The 18,940-nt window shown below is 42.5% G+C and overlaps 1 protein-coding gene across 16 annotated transcripts in view; it reads right to left on the bottom strand.

The window, feature by feature from the left end:
- Positions 1 to 18,940, bottom strand: part of LOC137353703 (regulating synaptic membrane exocytosis protein 3-like) — a 1,492,914-nt gene that overhangs the window by 898,002 nt on the left and 575,972 nt on the right. For all 16 annotated transcript variants that reach the window (XM_068020069.1, XM_068020075.1, XM_068020096.1 and 13 more), the window contains one exon: positions 15,532 to 15,745. In XM_068020069.1, coding sequence (XP_067876170.1) covers positions 15,532 to 15,745 — 214 coding nt within the window. The remainder of the gene's footprint in view (positions 1 to 15,531; positions 15,746 to 18,940) is intronic.

Genomic DNA, 18,940 nt, shown 5'->3' with positions numbered 1-18,940 from the left:
ATTCGGTGTAGTAGTAGTACCAAATTCCGGGAATTTGGTGATCCTAATTTGAGTTTGCACGAGCTGTTCCTCCACCGGGTGGAGTAAAGAGGCTGTGGGACAAAAGGAATTAGGACAACCGTCTGGGACGGTGAACGACTGGGGCTGTAACTAAATTACCAAATTGACCCAACAGGCACGTGATCGTTGCTCCTGAGTACACGAGCCGGAATCTGGCCCCAGAGAGAGAGGCTGTGGGACGGAGGGAGAACGAAAGAGCGTTGGCCTGAGAGACAGGGGTGTGCCGGTTAGCTGACTTTGAGAATTTAACATTAACTGCGCCTGTTCGTATCCTTGTGTCTATTTGTTTGTTGTGTCTTGTTTGTTTTCCTTTGTTTTAATGCTACTTGATTCATAGAAAAGAACTCGTAAATTTAGAAGGTTTTGAGAAAGTAGAAGTAAGAGTGGACTCAACGGCTTCCAAGAAGGAAGGGTTGCCCCCGGGGACAAGTAAACCATGTCCTCTGGAGAAAGGCGACCCGCGTCCGTTTGCCCCCTTGAAGGAGACGCAGAAGCGCCACGGTAAATATGTGTTTTAACGATAGGAATGTTTTAGAGTAAAAACAAGTAACTGTGTCTTTGATTCGACTGTGAGAATGTCGGAAGCTTCCGCGAATGAATTGAATATCTGGGAAGAACAGCTTGTATTCTGTAGAACTGACTGTTGTTAACTCTTTGTTGTCTGGCTTTAATATTAAAAGCATGAGTCTATTAAGTTGTTTGGAATTGAATGAGTGTGCAAAGTGATTGTTGAGTGTGTTCATTTCGATTTAAGATTGTGCACCCAGGAATGGGTTTATAAAATTGAATTATATTTTAAGTTAACGTTTTATTTTTAGTTGGTTTTGCAACTGTGAAAAGGCAATGAACAATTTTCTGAGGGATAAGCTTCAGCCTTGAAGGTCTGATGATGTCTGGCAGAAATCTAATTTGGGGTTTGGAACATTGTTTTAATTGGAAACTCTGCTATTGTTTTATTTTACAGTCTAAATTTGAAGACATGTTTTACTGACTGTTATATTGTTTTAAGGGAAAGAAAGGATAGAAAAGGAGGTATAGGAAAGATTCTGTCTGTTTAAAAAGATTAAAGTTTGTGTAAGGACCTAGTGTTAAGTCTTTTGTTGTAAGAATGTTAAATAACTTTTTCTTTAGTTTTATTACAGTCATTTGAAAAGGTGCCTGAAGAAAGAGCAAGAAAATGATGTAATTTACCTATCTTTTAAAATAAGCACGTGCTATTCTGTTCTGTGTGTAGTTAATAAGTATTATAAGTTAATAAGTCTGAATTGAATTAATACTGTTAAGGTTAATTGACCTGTTTAAGTTGAAGAGCTGGAAATGTCATTTGCAACCACAATGAACTTTCAAGTTTATTATGTCATGTTTTGGAGGAGTCTTAAGTTCCGGACACAAGACTCGTTCATATAACATCGGCAATTTTGATTTAAATATTATTGCAGTAAATTGGAATTGGAATCATCTTTGTTGTAAAATCCTTGGATTAGGAACCTCTTACAAAAGATACAAAAAAATTTGGAAACAATTGGCGTTTAATCTAAAATGCTGTCTTTCCTGAAGGAGATGTTTTCCTTTGAAGTTGAAAAATGTTGCACATGATTTTGTTGTTCTTAAACCCTAAGGATACCAAAAGGATTGAAAAGGTTTAAAATAGATAGTTCTTTTCGATCAGAAAAGAAAGGTTTCGTAAAGTGACGAAGCTGAGAATGTTTTGCTCCGCCCCCTTGGAGACAAACAAAGAACTTAACTCGCTGCAGCTTTTTGCATTGCTGAGAGTCAAATTTATAATATTGGACATTGCCAAATTTTACATTTCTAAGTTGACAGATAGAATTGGACAAATTAACCCATTGGGCTCAGGGGCAGAGCCACAATGGATTATTTTTAAGCAGGTGACGGCAGGTTCCAAGGCCACATGAGAACTGATGCCACAACAAGAGATCCAGCAGCTTTGAGAATTTAAAACTTAATTGCAGACATCAAATATCATAGCAACTTTATCAATGAGACAAAATGCTTGAGAAGGAAAGATAGTTGCAAGCATTTCTGTCCTTAACGTACAAAAAGTACAACCAAGTCTGGGCATAAGAAATTGGAATCAATAAACAAAATTTAATTGATATGAGTGGTTATTTAAAGCACTAAAAGGGAAATTTATCTGATATTTAAGAGGACAACCAAAGTTTTAGAAAATAACAAATCAGTGGTTTACTGTGTTGGACATTAGCAATGGGTTCTGGTCCATACAGTTGGCACAAGAGTGTCAAAATAAATTTGCATTTACGTTCAAGGGACAACAGTACATGTGGACGTGTCTCTCCCAGGGATTTTATAATAATCCATCGATATTCCACCTTCCTTCAGAAGGTTAGAGTGAAAGTTAAGCTGAAAATAGCACAGATAATGAAGGAAAAGGTTTCTTATTTGGGAATAATAATAACACAGGGAAAGCATGAGACAGAGCAAAAATGAGTGCAGACAATCCTCGAACTCCCCTAGCGCAAGATATTAAAGCTCTAAAAAAAAAAAGGACTGTTCCTATTTCTGGTTATGAGATTAAACAGACATGAAGCACCAACCCCACGGTTAACCCCACATCCGAATTACCGACGAGTAAGGTTACGACCCAACAGCCACAAGTGACTGGTCTCCCTTGCCCGGTCTTGACTACAGGACTAGAAAATAATAAAACCTAATAAAATTGTATATGATAATATAAAGCTTGAGTTGGTACCGGTAATATTGATTTTCTCAGATATCCAGCTACCTGACTGGTGCCCTGAGAAGACCCGAAATTGTACAAGGTATTACTGTAACAATTGTTGAGACAGGAATTTGGTAATGAGGGAATAATAAAGGGAAAGAGACATAAACGTAGTTTAGTGAATGACGCAGCCACAGTCCTTAATACAGGAACTTCAATTGTCAATACTATAGATTTGGAAAATGTGGACCAGAAGGTTAGAACTCTCAGTCAGCTAGTAAAGGATATTTTAAAAAAAAAGGAAGAAAAGGCACAGAAGTGGTGTAGCTAAAGTAGGACAGGATCTGTCAAAAACGGTGACAGGACTGGTGAGAGTACGGGAAGGTCATGCTCATACTATTAATGATATAATAGAAAAGGTAAAGGAGGTCCATGACATTTCAAATAATGAAAGTGTTTGCAGTACATGCGGTCCGTGGATGTTAGAACAAACGAAGGAAAATTGGAGGCAAATTGATGCAGGACAGGTACCAGTTTGGATCAATTACACCCAGTTGGATGACTTAGCTAGTCACACAAATGATAAAATTATCAGGTGCCAACTCAGAAAACTTAAGGTATGGAAAGGTCAGGAATGTGTAAATACAGGATCTATGAGTATTTGAGTAGTGTTGGGAATACCTGTAATTCTGAGAGATAAGTTAGGGATACAATTACATGAAGTAGAAAATATAGGAGTGATAAGGGGAAAAGATTACATAAAATACAATGATATTTTACCATATGTTGTGGAAATTGGAAAAGAGGTAATTGGAACAACATTGTCCATTGTCTGAGTGTAGTCTGGAAAACCAGGTGATCATATGTCCTCGTCATATATATAAATTGGCAGAATCAAAATGTGGATTTAATACCACTGTAAATTGCACCATGGAAACTAGGAAAACATTGTCAGGACTAACCCATGTGGCCTATATGGGAAAGGGGAGATATTGCTTAACCACCACAGCGAAGGAATACCAGTATGGACATGAATGGACTTGTCCGGTGAGCAACAGTACATTTTGGTTCAACCCACAAATACCAACCCGAGTAGGGAAAATGGAGCTGGTACAGATCCATGAGCAAAAGACAGAAACGATAACTGTGACAGAAAGTATTAAGGAGGATTTGACAAATTACCTCCGAGAATATGAATATACTATTCAGCCATTGCCCACACGCTTGGGTAAAGAGAGATAGCAGCGAGAAGTCATTGCAAGCTGGAACAACAGTCGAAGATGCTACAAGATGAAATTGACAAGATAAATGATTCTACCTGGCAGGAGGACTTATGGAACTGGGGGTCAAACGTGCAGATACACGCCTGGTTTAGAATTATCTCCCATGTCCTGCCAGTGGTTTTGGGTATCATGGCGTCATATGTGACATACTTAATTTGGCAACTTAAGAAATTGATTAGGCAATGCAAGAGGATGTATGAACACAGGTTGGACAGCTACCCGAAAAGCAATTAGTGTTCGAACTTGCTCTGTAAAAGGAGGGACAATTAGTTATGCCATAAAAGGGTAATTGGATAACCTTCTCATATGTACTTAAAGTGAGCAAATGAATGATCAATGTACTTTATGAAATTGTATTATGTTTGTACAATCGATAATGTAACAGTGATGTTTAGATGAATTTGTAATTGTACAAGTGTACCACCTTTTATGTTGTAAGCAAGTATTTGAAGCCCCTGCAAAACTTATGCCTTTACAGAGTTCCCGCTGCCCCCTTGAGATATAAGCAGACAACGTATTGAGTGCGACCCCTCCGGGTGTTGAAGGCTGTTTCTAGACAATAGAGACCATTAAAGGCACCTAGGTGGGATCAAGGGAAGGATTCTTAAAAGGGTTGTAGAAGAGTCAAGAGGGGACTGTGAGAACGGAATTTTACAATTTTAAGAACAGAGATTATGGGAACATTTAAGCTGAGATTAATCAATCATGTATTGCTAGCTTGGCCTTGCGGCTGGTACAGCGCGATGGTCGGAAAGATATTATGCTGCAATGACTACTTTAAATACCTCTCCCCTCCACATACGATGATATTGTGTTATCATGGTATGATAAAAGGAGGGATTGTTGGACAAATTTTCTGAGCTTTGCTAATTATTACATAACTTTGTAGAAGCAGAAAAGCAGGACACAGCTTGTAGCTAATCTAACCACAACCAACGGTCATAAATTGTAGACAGAGCAGCTAACCACAATCAGACATTACGGCCAGATATGGTGTCTGGAGTGGGCATTGAATTAAGGAACTAGCTTGTTATTGTTGAAACTGATGTTTGGCTGACCTCGGACCCTGCATGGTGCACCGTTACGTAGGCAGTCTTGTGGGTGCTTATCTAATTGTGAAACTGTTAGCTCTGCCTTTTTATATACTATATAAGTCCACGGCGATCTGTAGCTCTTTGGGAGTAGCGCTGGACCGCATTTAGGTAAGGTGTGCTCCCCCATGATATCATGCAATAAAGGGTTTGATTCTCAACGTCTGAGTCCGGAGAATTTGTTCAACAATTGGGCACAATCTGGATTTTCTCCAACAGATTGTTACATAGTTTTGTTCTGATATTATTAGAGGACTGTGCCATCTGTCATAAATTGTGAGTGAGTTGAACACTTCTGGTTCTAAGATAAAAATCATCTTTTGCATTACTCTCGTCAGTGCTTGAATATTTGAAAATTATAATTTGAAAATATACGGGTGCATATCTCAGAGGAAAGATTTTTCTGAGTTGTTTAAATTTGTATGAATTGTTTAGGGATTGAGCTTGTTAGGACCAAGGCGAGAGCAGTGCATGATTAATTCAGTCCCAATTCTCCACGGGTCACAGCATATCAATACATTTTCCCACCTACAGAAAACGGCCAATTAAACACTCTATTTGTCCCCCAGAATGAAGCACATCCACCAGGGTTTCTTTAATCAACAACAAAATTAACTATATTATAAAAACAAGTTTTAACCAATAGTGAGATAAATTTATATACAAAAAGCTCCTTATTTTCCCAGCCCTCATGCACACACATACATTTAAAAAAATGGTTAACTGGGGAGAAAGATTTTTGGTTTACAGCTGTTTCATAGGAGTGAAAGGAATAATCAAATAACTGAGGTTGTCGCGTTCTGGTAGCAAGTTCTTCGGTTTGGTGAGGTGTCCCAGAGTCAAATACTTGGATGCCACTCTAAGTCTCTCCAGGCAAGGTTGATGGATAGTCTACAAGTGGCTACAAGAGCAGGTCAGAGGCTGGGAATTCTGTGGCGAATAACTCACCTATTGATTCCCCGGTGCCTGTCCACCATCTACAAGTCAGGAGTGTGATGGAACACTCTCCACTTGCCTCGATGAGTGTAACTCCAACAACACTCAGGAAGCTCAACAGCATCCAGGAGAAAGCACCCCTGACTCACAATGACAGCAGTGCGTACCATATACAAGATGCACTATAAGAACTCACCAAGTCTCCTTCGACAGCACTTTTCAAACCCACGACCTTTACCCCAAGAAGAACAAGGGCACCAGATGCATTGGAACACCACCACCTGCAAATTCCCCTCCAAGCCACACACCATCCTGACTTGGAACTATATCATCTTTCCTTGACTGGCTGGATAAAGATCCTGGAACTCCCTCCTTAACACCACTGTAGCTGTACCTACACCAGATGGACGCAGGGGTCCAAGAAGGCGGCTCACCACCACCACTTCAAGGGCAATTAGGGTTGGGTAATGAATTCTGGCCTTGCCAGCAACGCTCACATTTCCATGTAGGAATAAAAATAATCTTGGCTTGCACATGGCAGGTGAAGTGAAGGACAAGATTAGTGAGTGTACAGGGAAAATATTTCTATAATGCAGTATTGCTCCATTTATCTTTAGAGAAACCTAGTGTCCTGCAGACCACCCCGCCCCGCCCAAATGACTTGTTAAACAGATCAACCGTGGCTGGAAAAAAACATTTGCATACTAACAGACAGTGCTTGGAAGGTCAAAGGGGCTATTCATTGCTCCAATTTAACCCACAATGGACTTTGAGCACCAGGTATTGTGTGTAAGAAGAGACATTCCAGGGTCAGCTAAGACAAGAGAATCCACAAACAGACGTGGTCAGACCAGCTAGTCGCATGACTAACCTGCTTGGCATCCTGGGTTTTTCTGAATTTTATGAAGAGTTTGAACAAAAAAAAGACTGTTTGCTCTCGAAGTGAGAAGACCTCTCCTGTCTGCTCCCACCTCTTTCCCAGAAGCTTCTGGACCCATTGAGGGCACATGAACTCGAGAGAGAAAATTTTCCTGCATCGAACAAGGTTTAAGAAGAATACTGGGCCCCAACAAGAAGCAAGACTTACCTACAATCAAGGACGTTACAGCGAGCTCCGAGAACAGTAACCAAAACCATCTTTAGATGCTGCCTCAAACCTGTCCACTTTATTTCGTCTGCTTTTTTCTGTCTCTATCTGCATGTGTGTATCGCATATGCATGCTAGCGTGAGCTCGTTGTGTATCCGTAGGCATTAACTGAATTACAGTTTAAGTTTAATAAAGTTCAACCTCCTTCTTTAAACCTCAGAAAACCTGTTTGGCTACTTTCTTTGCCTTATAATTGGAAGTTAGTGAACAAAGGTTCACTAAGGGAAAGCTAAAGAAAAATGTATTTAAAATGAAACCCTGTTACAGTAAGACCAGGTGAGGGCTGAGAGGGAACCCTAAACCCTTTCTCACCTGGTCGTAGCAGAAATTTGGGGGTTACCGTCCTGGATTTGACCCAGAGACAAACGAGAGAAATTGGAAGTGGGAAGCCAAATTGTTCCCAATCAAAAAAGAGCAAGATTTCAATACAGGTTTTCTTGTGGTTTTGTGTGATTGAATACTAACATGTTCTGCAACTGAATCTTGTAGCCCCTCAAGCCAGGATGAAGTAACTTGGGATAAGTTAAAAGCACTGTCTATGGAAGAGTTGAAGACAATGGCTGAGCAGTGTGGGATCACTGTACGTGTGTAGGGATGGGCAATAAATGTGGCCTAGCCAGCGACGCCCACATCACATGAATGAATTAAAAAAAGGCTGGGAAGTCTGAACTCCGAAGGCGAGTGGTCAACCATTCTTCCCTTGAATCTGAAGAAGCCAAAACATGGTTAGAAGTAGACCCAGACAGGGTATTGCGAGCAAAGATACAATTGGAAGAGAGGAAACTTGAATTTGAGGAGAGAGAGAAAGAAAGAACCTTTCAGAAAGAACGTGAAGAAAAAGACAGGAAAGAGAGGAGAGAGAGAAATAATATTCTGGAAGGAATGCGAAGAGAGAGAGCTGAAGTGGCTTGAGTTAACTAGGGGGTGACAGGGTAACCACAGTGAAAGCATAGCCAATATGGAGGAGCGTAATTCAGGGCTGGGTATAGAATTGTTAAAACTAGCTCAACTAATCCCAAAATTCAATGAGAAAGATGTGGAAGCATTTGATGTGCCCTTTGAGAAACTATCAAGGCAGCTAAAATGGCCAACTGAGACCTGGCCTCTTTTATTACAAAGCAAGCCCAACAGAAAAGCCCATGATGTTTATTGCCTGGTGCCATATGAACTGACAAAAAATGCTATCCTCAGAGCATATGAATTAGTACCAGAAGCCTATCGCCAAAAGTTTAGAACCCTCAAGAAGCAAGTTGATCAAACTTATCCGGAGTTTGAAAGACGTAAGCAGCTGGCTTTTGATCAGTGGCTGAGGGCTCCTAAAGTACAGCTCAGCTATGGGAATCTCAGAGAAGTAATTCTGTTACAGGAATTTTAAAACTCTCTCCCACTCTCCATAAAGACCCATGTAGAGGAGCAGCGGGTTCGGAGAGCCCAGCAAGCAGCCGTTCTGGCTGATGAGATTGTTTTAATTTATAAGTCAGTTTCCCAGGGGAAAACATTTCCTAGTCACCCCCACAAATCCAAAAGGGACAAAGGGTGCGAAGGTGATAGAAGCCCGAGCAGTCCTGGGAGAGAAAGGAAAACAGGAGACACAGGGGGCCCTCCTTTAGCCAATAAGGAAGGTGCTGTAAGTAGGAATGAGACCCGGAGACCTGTGTGCTTCAATTGTAATAAGGCAGGTCATCAAAAAGCTGCTTGCTGGAAACTAAAGGGAATACCTGTAGGGTTAATCAGGGCACACCCACTCAGTGAAGAAGGAATCCTGGAGGAGAGCACAACAGAGCAAGCTGTGGCTTTAACTGCAGTAAGAGTGTAACCCAGGAAGTTTACTACTGCAAATGCAGGAAAAGTTAATAGGATTCCTGAAGGCTATTGTGATTGAAGGGAAAGTAACCCCAGACACCTCGAGTGGGGCAAGCAAGCCCATCGTACTTCTCAGGGACACAGGGGCCCCTAGATCGCTTTTCCAGGGAAAAGACCTGACCTTTCCCCCAGAGAGTGCAATGAACACCAGAATGGTGGTGAATGGTACTGGAAGGCAGTGTATGCCTGTACCATTACACCGGGTGCACTTGCAGTGCGACCTAGTTTCCAGACTTGTAACTGTAGGGATTGTCCCTAGTTTGCTTGTGGACTGGGTTAACCTGCTCCTTGGTAATGATCTGGCGGGGGCGATGGTGGTTGCCCCCCAGTAGTGAAAGAAAGACCGCAGGAGGTCAGAGAGACAGGGCAGTGGCAAGAGACGGTCCCCTGCAGTTTCCCTGACTGTGTAATGAATCAGGCCATAGAATCATAGAAAGTTTAAGGCACAGAAATAGGCTACTTGGCCCATCATGTCTGTATTGGCTGAAAAATGATCCACCTATTCTAATCCCACCTTCCAGCATTTGGTCCATAGCCCTGCAGCCTAGGGCATTTGAGGTGCATATCCAGACTCCTTTTGAATGAGTTGAGGGTCTCTGCCTCAACAACCCTTTCAGGCAGTGAGTTCCAGACCATCGCCACCCTCTGGATGAAAAAGTTTTTCTTCATTTCCCCTCTAATTTTTCTACCAATCACTTTAAATCTCTACCCCCTCGTCACTGACCTTTCTGCGAAGGTGAATGGACCCTTCACCTCCACTCTATCCAGGCCCTTCAAAAATTTTGTACGTTTCAATAAATCTCCTCTCAGCCTTCTCTGTTCCAATGAGAACAACCCCAGCCTATCCAATCTTTCCTTATAGATGTATTTTTCCAGTCCCGGCAACATCCTCGAAAATGTCCTCTGTACCCTGTCTAGTTCAATTACATCCTTTCTGTAATGAGGTGACCAGAACTGCACAGTACTCAAGTTGTGGCCTAACCAATGAGTTATACAGTTCCAGGATAACCTCCCTGTGGTTATATTCTATACCTCTGCGAATAAAGGAAAATATTCCATAGCCCGTCTTAACCACCTTATCGACCTGTCCTGCTACCTTCAGGGATCTGTGGACATTCACTCCAAGGTCCCTCACTTCCACTGCACTTCTCAGTATTTTCCCATTAATCGTGTATTCCTTTGCCTTATTTGACCTCCACAAATGCATCACCTCACACTTCTCCAAGATCAAACCAGCTCCCCCAGAGGAGACTGAATTAGCACTGCAGGCAGATGACCATGAGGTCTGTCTGTTCGAGACTTTCTTTGGAAAGTTAGAAGACCCAGGGAATGAATTAAATAAATTTTCCTTAGTTGAGGCTCAGCGAGCCGACCCACTATTGCGAGAGTTAGCACAGGCTGCCCAGTCTGAAAGTGAAGCAGAGGAGTCCCTGATTGCTACTACTTAACGAATGAGGTACTGATGAGGAAATGGAGTTTTCCTCACAGACCTGAGAGCAAGGAGTGGACAGTAATTCTCCAGTTAGTGGTGCCACAGAGATACCAGAGAGAAATATTCAGAAGGGACCACGAGACTACATTGAAATGGACATGCTGGTATACGAAAGACCAAAGCCCGCATAAGTCAGCAGTTTGACTGGCCAAAACTCCACAAAGATGCGGTGGAGTACTGCAGGAGTTGCCACATGTACCAGGTTGAGGGGAAACCCCAACCTACAGTGAAACCTGCACCCCTAAATCCTGTACCCGTGTTAGGACAACCCTCCAGCTGAGGGCTAGAGAACTGTAAGGGACCCCTGCTGAAAACAAAAGGGGACAGGCAGGCACAAGGCTAGCAAAAGTTTAGAAAGGGAAGGGGAAAAAGCAACCAGGAGGGCAGGTTAAAGGAAGTTCGGGAGGAATCCCAGATGAAAATCCCTACTGTCTGGTCAGCCAACCCTGAATAATTTAAAACTTAGACCCCACATCCTCCTATGTAAATGCAGACACTAGAAGCACCCCATCAGAGTTGCTAACAGCATTTACAGGAACTTGCAGAGACAAAAAAAGACCTCTACGGGGCAGAGAAACCATGAGGGTGATGCCTCACCACGTTGAAGTGCCACAGGGGTGTGCAAGTCTGCACAAATACCTGCAGGCAGGAGTGTCCCAGGGACAAAGGGGAGATTAGCAAAGAATCCTCCCCCAGTCAGAAAAAAAGAGAACCACCCATCCCCTGAAGTCAAAAGCCTTTGTATGACTCAGCAAAGCACTGAAAGAGAGTTCAGGATAGACCCGCCCACTACTGACTCTCCTGAGGGAAAAAAATTCCAATTTAGGGTTAATTAAATCTAACCACCACCCCCACCACCTGTTCGCAGACCTCAACAGGAACAAAGACCCTAGGCAGTCATGGAAATGAGCAAACTGAAGAAAAACTTCCCAAAGAAACACATGATTTTTGGGATGCCAAAAGGTGGGTAGTTAAAACAGCACTGGCACCAAGAAAAGACAGACTGTAATAAGTTTGAGGATTTATGAATGAATGTGAATGAATGAGAGAGAGACACATTTTTTTCCTGTATCTTATATTTTCTCTCTCGACCCTTTTTAATGAAATGCACTTTTCTCAAATTGCATTTCATTTCGCTGGGTGTGCAGGTGTCATGCAGACCACTGCCCCCCACTGCCAATAATGAGGCATATTAATTTTGTCATATGAACATTGAATTTAAACTGTTGCTGGAGCGAGGAAATGACTTGTTAAACAGATCAGCCGTGGCTGGAAAAAATACATTTGCATACTAACAGACAGTGCTTGGAGGGACAAAGGGGCTATTCCCTGCTCCAATTTTACCCACAATGGACTTTGAGCACAGGTGTTGTGCGTAAGAAAAGACATTCCAGGGTCGGCTAAGACGAGAATCCACAAACAGACGTGGTCAGACCGGCTAGTCGCATGACTAACCTGCTTGGTAACCTGGGTTTTTCTGAATTGTACGAAGAGCTGGAACAAAAAAAAGACTGTTTGCTCCTGGAGTGAGAAGACCTCTCTTGTCTATTCCCTTCTCTTTCTCACAAGCCTCTGGATCCACGGAGGACACGTGAACTTCAAGAGAGAAAAGTCTCCTACATCGAACAAGGTTTAAGAAGAATACTGGGCCCCAACAAAAGCAAGACCTACCTGCGATCAAGGACCTTACAGCAAGCTCCAGAACAGTTAACCAAAACCATCTTTAGATATTGCCTCAAACTTTTCCACTTTATTTCTTCTGCTGTTTTCTGTCTCTATCTGCACGTGTGTATCATGTATGCATGCTAGCATGGGCACTTCGCGTACCCGTTAACCAAATTAGAGTTTAAGTTTAATAAAGTTCAACCTTTTTTCTTTAAACCTAAGAAAACCTATTTGGCTAGTTTCTTTGCCTTATAATTGGAAGTTAGTGAACAAGGATTCACTAAGGGGGAGCTAAAAAAAAGTGTTTAAAATTAAACCCTGTTACGGTCAGACCAGGTGAAGGCTGAGAGGGAACCCTAGACCCCTTTCTCACTTAGTCGTAATCGAAGGCATATGGAATCCTTTCCTTTATTAGCCGAGGTATAGAAAATAACAGCAGAGAGGTTATGCTGGAACTGTACAACTCATTAGTTAGGCCATAACTTGATTATGGTGTGCAGTTCTGGTCACCTCATTACAGAAAGGATGTAATTGAACTCGAGAAGTTACAGAGGAGATTTACGAGGATGTTGCCAGGACTGGAAAAATTCAGTATGAGGAAAGATTGGATAGACTGGGGAGATCTGATTGAAATGTACAAAATGTTGAGGGCATTGGACAGAGTGGAGGTGAAGGGTCTATTCACCTTAGCAGGGAGGTCAGTGCTGAGGGGGCATAGATTTAAAGTGATTGGTAGAAACATTAGAGGGGAGCTGAGGAAAATGTTTTCATCCAGAGGGTGATCGGGGTCTGGAACTCACTGCCTGAAAGGGTAGGTGAGGCAGAAACCTTCAACTCATTCAAAAGGAGTCTGGATATGCACCACAAGTGCTGTAATCTGCAGGGTTACGGACCAAATGCTGGAGATGGGATTAGAATAGGTGAATCATTTTTCGGCTGGCACGGACATGATGGGCCAAGTGGCCTCTTTCTGTGCCTTAAACTTTCTATGATTGATTCTAAAAAGAAATGCATGTGCAAAGAAATTGTTATGGGTCCCAGAAGAGTGGCATCACACAATGTAATGATTTGTACAGAATATGGAAGTTTTTGATGTAATTTGTTTTGACATTTCTGCAGTATATATAAATTCTGTTTTTTTATTTAAAGAGAGTATATTAACTGTTTCATTGTCTGTAGGTGATGGGCAATAACTGGGGATTCACTTGTGCCCCTAAAAATAGACAATTACTGAAACTCTGGTAGTTGGGTTAGGAGGTGCCTGCTTGTAATGTGTATCTCTGTAAATAAATGCTTACAAAAGTGTGTACAGATTGGCTCCAGATCCATCCTTCACCAACTGGCTTTCTTGAGTATAACAGTTTGTCTATATCACATCAGATAAATTCTCATACTACACAGCTATTAGCACTGCGTCTTCTGTAGTGGTAAACCAGGGTGTTCTTATTTCATGCTGGGTGTTCTGGGCCTTCTGCTGAATCCCACCAATGTATGCCTGCAGTTTCTACACTTCTTCCATTACCTCTCAATGCTAACTATCCCATGCCAAGTTCCGAAGCTGTTCTATTTCACTATCTTACAGAAATAACAACCAAAGGAAAGACAAGTTGTGAAACAGGCAAAAAACCAAATACAAGAAAATCAAGCTTTCAGTTCTCATTGCCCATCGGATCCACGTTCATACCTTGACAAACCATTTGATGTCCTGCCTGTGACCCTCTATTCCCTGTTGAATTAGCAATCTGTCCATTAGAATGGTACCAGGGATAAGGGACTGCATTATGTGGAGAGACTAGAGGAGCTGGGATTGGTACTCTTGCAGCAGATCAGGTTAAGGTGAGATTTAATAAAGATGTTCAAAATCATAAAAGGTTTTAATAAGAGTAAGTATGGAGAAACTGTTTCCAGTGGCAGAAGGGGCTGTAACCAGAGGACATAGATTTAAGACAATTGGCAAAAGAGCCAGAGGTGAGATGATGAGAAATATTTTTACACAGCAAATTATGATGATCTGGACTGCCTGAAAATGTGTTTGGAATCAGATTCAATAGTAAATTTCAAAAGGGAAATGGACAAATACTTGAACTGGAGAAAATTGCAGGGCTACAGGGAAAGTGCAGGGTGTGGAACTAATTGGATAGCTCTTTCAACGAGCCAGCACAAGCACGATAGGTTGAATGGTCTCCTTCTGTGCTGTACGATTCTGAGAATTCCTTGTCGAAGGGCTCATCCAAGCCTATCCCAGCCCAGTTTCTTTTCTAAATTTGTAACATTTCTCTCAGGTAGATTCTCTGATTCCGCACTCTGGGTGAGGAACCATGTGCAGGCCAGAGAATCGGTACTACAGTGTCAGCCTTATCTCTGGTCTGCACTCCCTTCAAGGGCAACCTCCTTCTCAGAGTGTGGAATCAGTACATTTACAAATTACGTGCATAATTAATTGTTTCTTAGACTTATCCAGTATCCAGGTCAATAGTGGATTTGAAGATGTTAATGTTGCTTCCTTCTCGCTTGTTCACTGCAGCACTGACATCGGCTGAAAAAGCAGCACTGTGAGTAAATCAGGAGGATTTTACCAGAAACCTTTAGTAACCCACAGTTTTTCCACAGTTCAGACACAAGCAGCAATTTCCAGGCTTGTGTGTGTGGGAGCCAGCAAAGTGGCGATGAAAATACATTAATGTTATCTGCTTTTTGAAGATAAAATTCTCTCTTTTCGTCAGGCATTTTCCCTATTTTCACTTTCCCGAAGCCAATACCATTCCCTAGGTGCGTGTCAGAAGGCCTCTTTTCCAATGCCTCCACCAGCATCAGGATAACTTGGTAACTCTCATTCCGATTGCTTCTCAATGTGGAAGTGCCTTTCCCTCTGTCCATATCTCCCAGCAGCAAAAGCCTGGAGAAAGTGTGAGGGAGCATGAAAGGAAACTCATACCCCACAAATCCACGGAACGGTGCATGAAGCCCCTATGCACTGGCATTGTCCTGACAAAATCTATCCACTAGTGTATGGAGGAGATCAAATAATACATTGTGAACACAGTTTTGTTTTGCTAATATTAAAAAAAATGATTGATGAAGCGGGGAAACCAAAGTATTTGCTTACATTACAAACAGAGGAATATATATCCCATTAAGTGAGACTGTGTTAAAATGAAAGAACCTTGCTCCCTAACGCAAGAACTATACAAAGTCATGAAGCAATTACAGTGCAGTCAGATGAATAAGTGAAGCAGCTCACAAATATAAATGATGAGCCAGGCCTCGATTGGAAATTGCTGAGTATACTCACGTTATTTGAGCGCAGAGTAACCCGACCCCCACACCGGGCACAAAATTTGGTCTGGCAGTAAGAGCAGATATGGCCACAGCCATCGGCAAACTTGGTTTTCAGGCAGATCCCACAGGTTGGAGCGTCATCCTTGTGCTCCCCCTGGTAACGACGTGCTTCACCACCTATTTTCCGTATCTGTTCCTTGTAGCTCTCAAATTGCTGATGTAATCGCCTGCGGGGAAGGTGAATAAAATGAAGAGATTCTTGTGATTTCAGTTCCGATTTCACATGTAGGGGTAATCATGCTTATATTGTAGTGCAGTCATATTCTCCACCCACTGCATATCAACAAGAAAGTGCTCTTCCACCCTAATCCTACTGTTTGAATTTTCCCAAGGGTAGAATCCAGTGCTGATTATTTAAAGGGATGTAATAATTTTGTGAAATATTCCACAAGTGCCACCTTTCTGAAAAATAGAATTTGTAAATGCTGCTAATGTCTTTCCGTATTTGCAGCCTTTCCCCCTCGCTCCCTTTATGCTTAGCTTGCTATAATCAATTGCAGAGATTCCCATCACCTACGGATACGAAGAGCTTCCAGAATTTGTTTTAATTCTGTGAAGATGTTCTTAGGGGTATCATTTTCATGTGAATGGAAACGAAAATGTAAATGCTGGAAATCTGCAATAAAAGTCAATTGTGAAAAGGTACAGCTTATTAGATCGAATTCAAAAGAGAAAGCTTATGTTGTAAATCTGCATCGAGTAAATTACATCCCTCTGAATACCCTCAAAGTACTAACATGTTTATCATTAGCTTTTTAAAAAAAACCTGCAACTTCTTACTGCACTGAAGTGTCATTAAAAAAATCTAAAAACAAAACCATTTTAAAAATCATGGAATTTATGAATGCTATTCTGAGGGAAAGATACTCCACAAATGTAAAATTAGTTTCACAGAGCCAAAGAGGTTGTTCAGTAATTATGAATTAGTATGCTGTTAAAAACTCAATTACACCTCATTCAATAAAGCTTAACATTTTCAATGCTTATACAGTGAGAATAATGAGTAAAAAGTTGAAGCTCACATCAAATCAGTGATTTCTGTGCTGATTGCATCTGTGAAGATTGCGAGAACACACCCTGTGGAGGAGCAGGGTATCATTGACAGCAACTTCTGGATTTCCACGTTTAACTGTGCAGGTGTGGACACATGAAGTTGCTGTCAGTTTCAGTGGAGTAATGACAGTGAACGTTAACAGTTTCACCGTTATTACTACCGCAAATAATGAGCCATGATCTTTTTAATGTGACGTACTGAAAGTAAATTGTTTATTACATCACAGTGGAGCGCAATCATTAAATGACTCATGCAAATTCACAGTTACATAAAAAGAACATAGGAAATAGGAACATGAGTAGGCCATTCTGCCCCTCAACCCTGCTCTGCCATTCAACTAGATCATGGCTGATCTTCTACCTCAATATCATTTTCCCGCAATATCCCCATATCCCTTGCTAACTTTTTTCTTTTCTTCTTTGGCCTCCTTGTCTCGGGAGACAATGGGTAAGTGCCTGGAGGTGGTCAGTGGTTTGTGAAGCAGCTCGTGGAGTGGGCCAATTTGAGAGTGACAGACTCTTCCACAGGTGCTACAGATAAAATTGGTTGCCGGGGCTGTTACACAGTTGGCTCTCCCCTTGCACTTCTGTCTTTTTTCCTGTCAACTGCTAAGTCTCTTCGACTCGCCACACTTTTGCCCTGCCTTTATGGTTGCCCGCCAGCTCTGGCGATCGCTGGCAACTGACTCCCACGACTTGTGATCAATGTCACAGGACTTCATGTCACGTTTGCAGACATCTTTAAAGCGGAGACATGGACGGCCGGTGGGTCTGATACCAGTGACGAGCTCGCTGAACAATGTGTCCTTGGGGATCCTGCCATCTTCCATGCGGCTCACATGGCCAAGCCATTTCAAGCGCCGCTGGCTCAGTAGGGTGTATATGCTGGGGATGTTGGCCACCTGGAGGACTTCTGTGTTGGAGATACGGTCCTGCCACCTGATGCCAAGGATTCTCTGGAGGCAGCGAAGATGGAATGAATTGAGACGTCGCTCTTGGCTGACGTACGTTCTCCAGGCCTTGCTGCCATTGAGCAAAATACTGAGGACACATGCTTGATACACTCGGACTTTTGTGTTCCGTGTCAGTGTGCCATTTTCCCACACTCTCTTGGCCAGTTTGGACATCGCAGTGGAAGCCTTTCCCATGCGCTTGTTGATTTCTGCATCGAGAGACAGGTTACTGGTGATAGTTGAGTCGAGGTAGGTGAACTCTTGAACCACTTCCAGAGCGTAGTCGCCGATATTGATGGATGGAGCATTTCTAACGTCCTGTCCCATGATATTTGTTTTCTTGAGGCTGAGGTTTAGGCCAAATTCGTTGCAGGCAGCTGCAATCCTGTCGATGAGTCTCTGCAGACACTCTTCAGTGTGAGATGTTAATGCAGCATTGTCAGCAAAGAGAAGTTCCCTAATGAGGACTTTCCGTACTTTGGTCTTCGCTCTTAGACGGGCAAGGTTGAACAACCTGCCACCTGATCTTGTGTGGAGGAAAATTCCTCTTCTGAAGACTTGAACGCATTTGAGAGCAGCAGGGCGAAGAAGATCCCAAACAGTGTAGGTGCGAGAACATAGCCCTGTTTCACGCCACTCAGGATAGGAAAGGGGTCTGATGAGGCGCCGCTATGCTGAATTGTGCCTTTCATATTGTCATGGAATGAGGTGATGATACTTAGTAGCTTTGGTGGACATCCGATCTTTTCTAGTAGTCTGAAGAGACCGCGTCTGCTGACGAGGTCAAAGGCTTTGGTGAGATCAATGAAAGCAACGTAGAGGGGCATCTGTTGTTCGCGGCATTTCTCCTGTAGCTGGCGAAGGGAGAACAGCATGTCAATGGTGGATCTCTCTGCACGAAAGCCACACTGTGCCTCAGGGTAGACACGCTCAGCCAGCTTCTGGAAACTGGTTAAAGCGACTCGAGTGAAGACTTTCCCCACTATGCTAACTTTAATATCTGGAAATCTATCAACCTCTGTCTTTAATATACTCAGTAACTGAGACTCCACAGCCCTCTGGGGGAGAGAATTCCAAAGATTCACCACCCTCTGAGTGAAGAAATTTCTCCTCATCTCAGTCCTAAATGGCCTGCCCCTTATTCTGAGACTGTGTCCCCTGTTTCTCGACCCCCAGCCAGGGGAAACATCCTTCCTGCATCAACCTTGTGGAGCCCTGTAAGAATTTTGGATGCTTCAATGAGATCACCTCATTCTTCTACACGCTATAGAATGCAGGTGCAGTCTCCTCAATCTCTCTTCATCGGACAATCCCACCATCACAGGGATACGTCTGATGCACTCCCTCTATGGCAAG

This window comes from Heterodontus francisci, chromosome 3 (assembly GCF_036365525.1).
Source record: "Heterodontus francisci isolate sHetFra1 chromosome 3, sHetFra1.hap1, whole genome shotgun sequence".
Taxonomy (NCBI): Eukaryota; Metazoa; Chordata; class Chondrichthyes; order Heterodontiformes; family Heterodontidae; genus Heterodontus; species Heterodontus francisci.
This window is presented reverse-complemented; position numbering and strand designations above follow the sequence as displayed.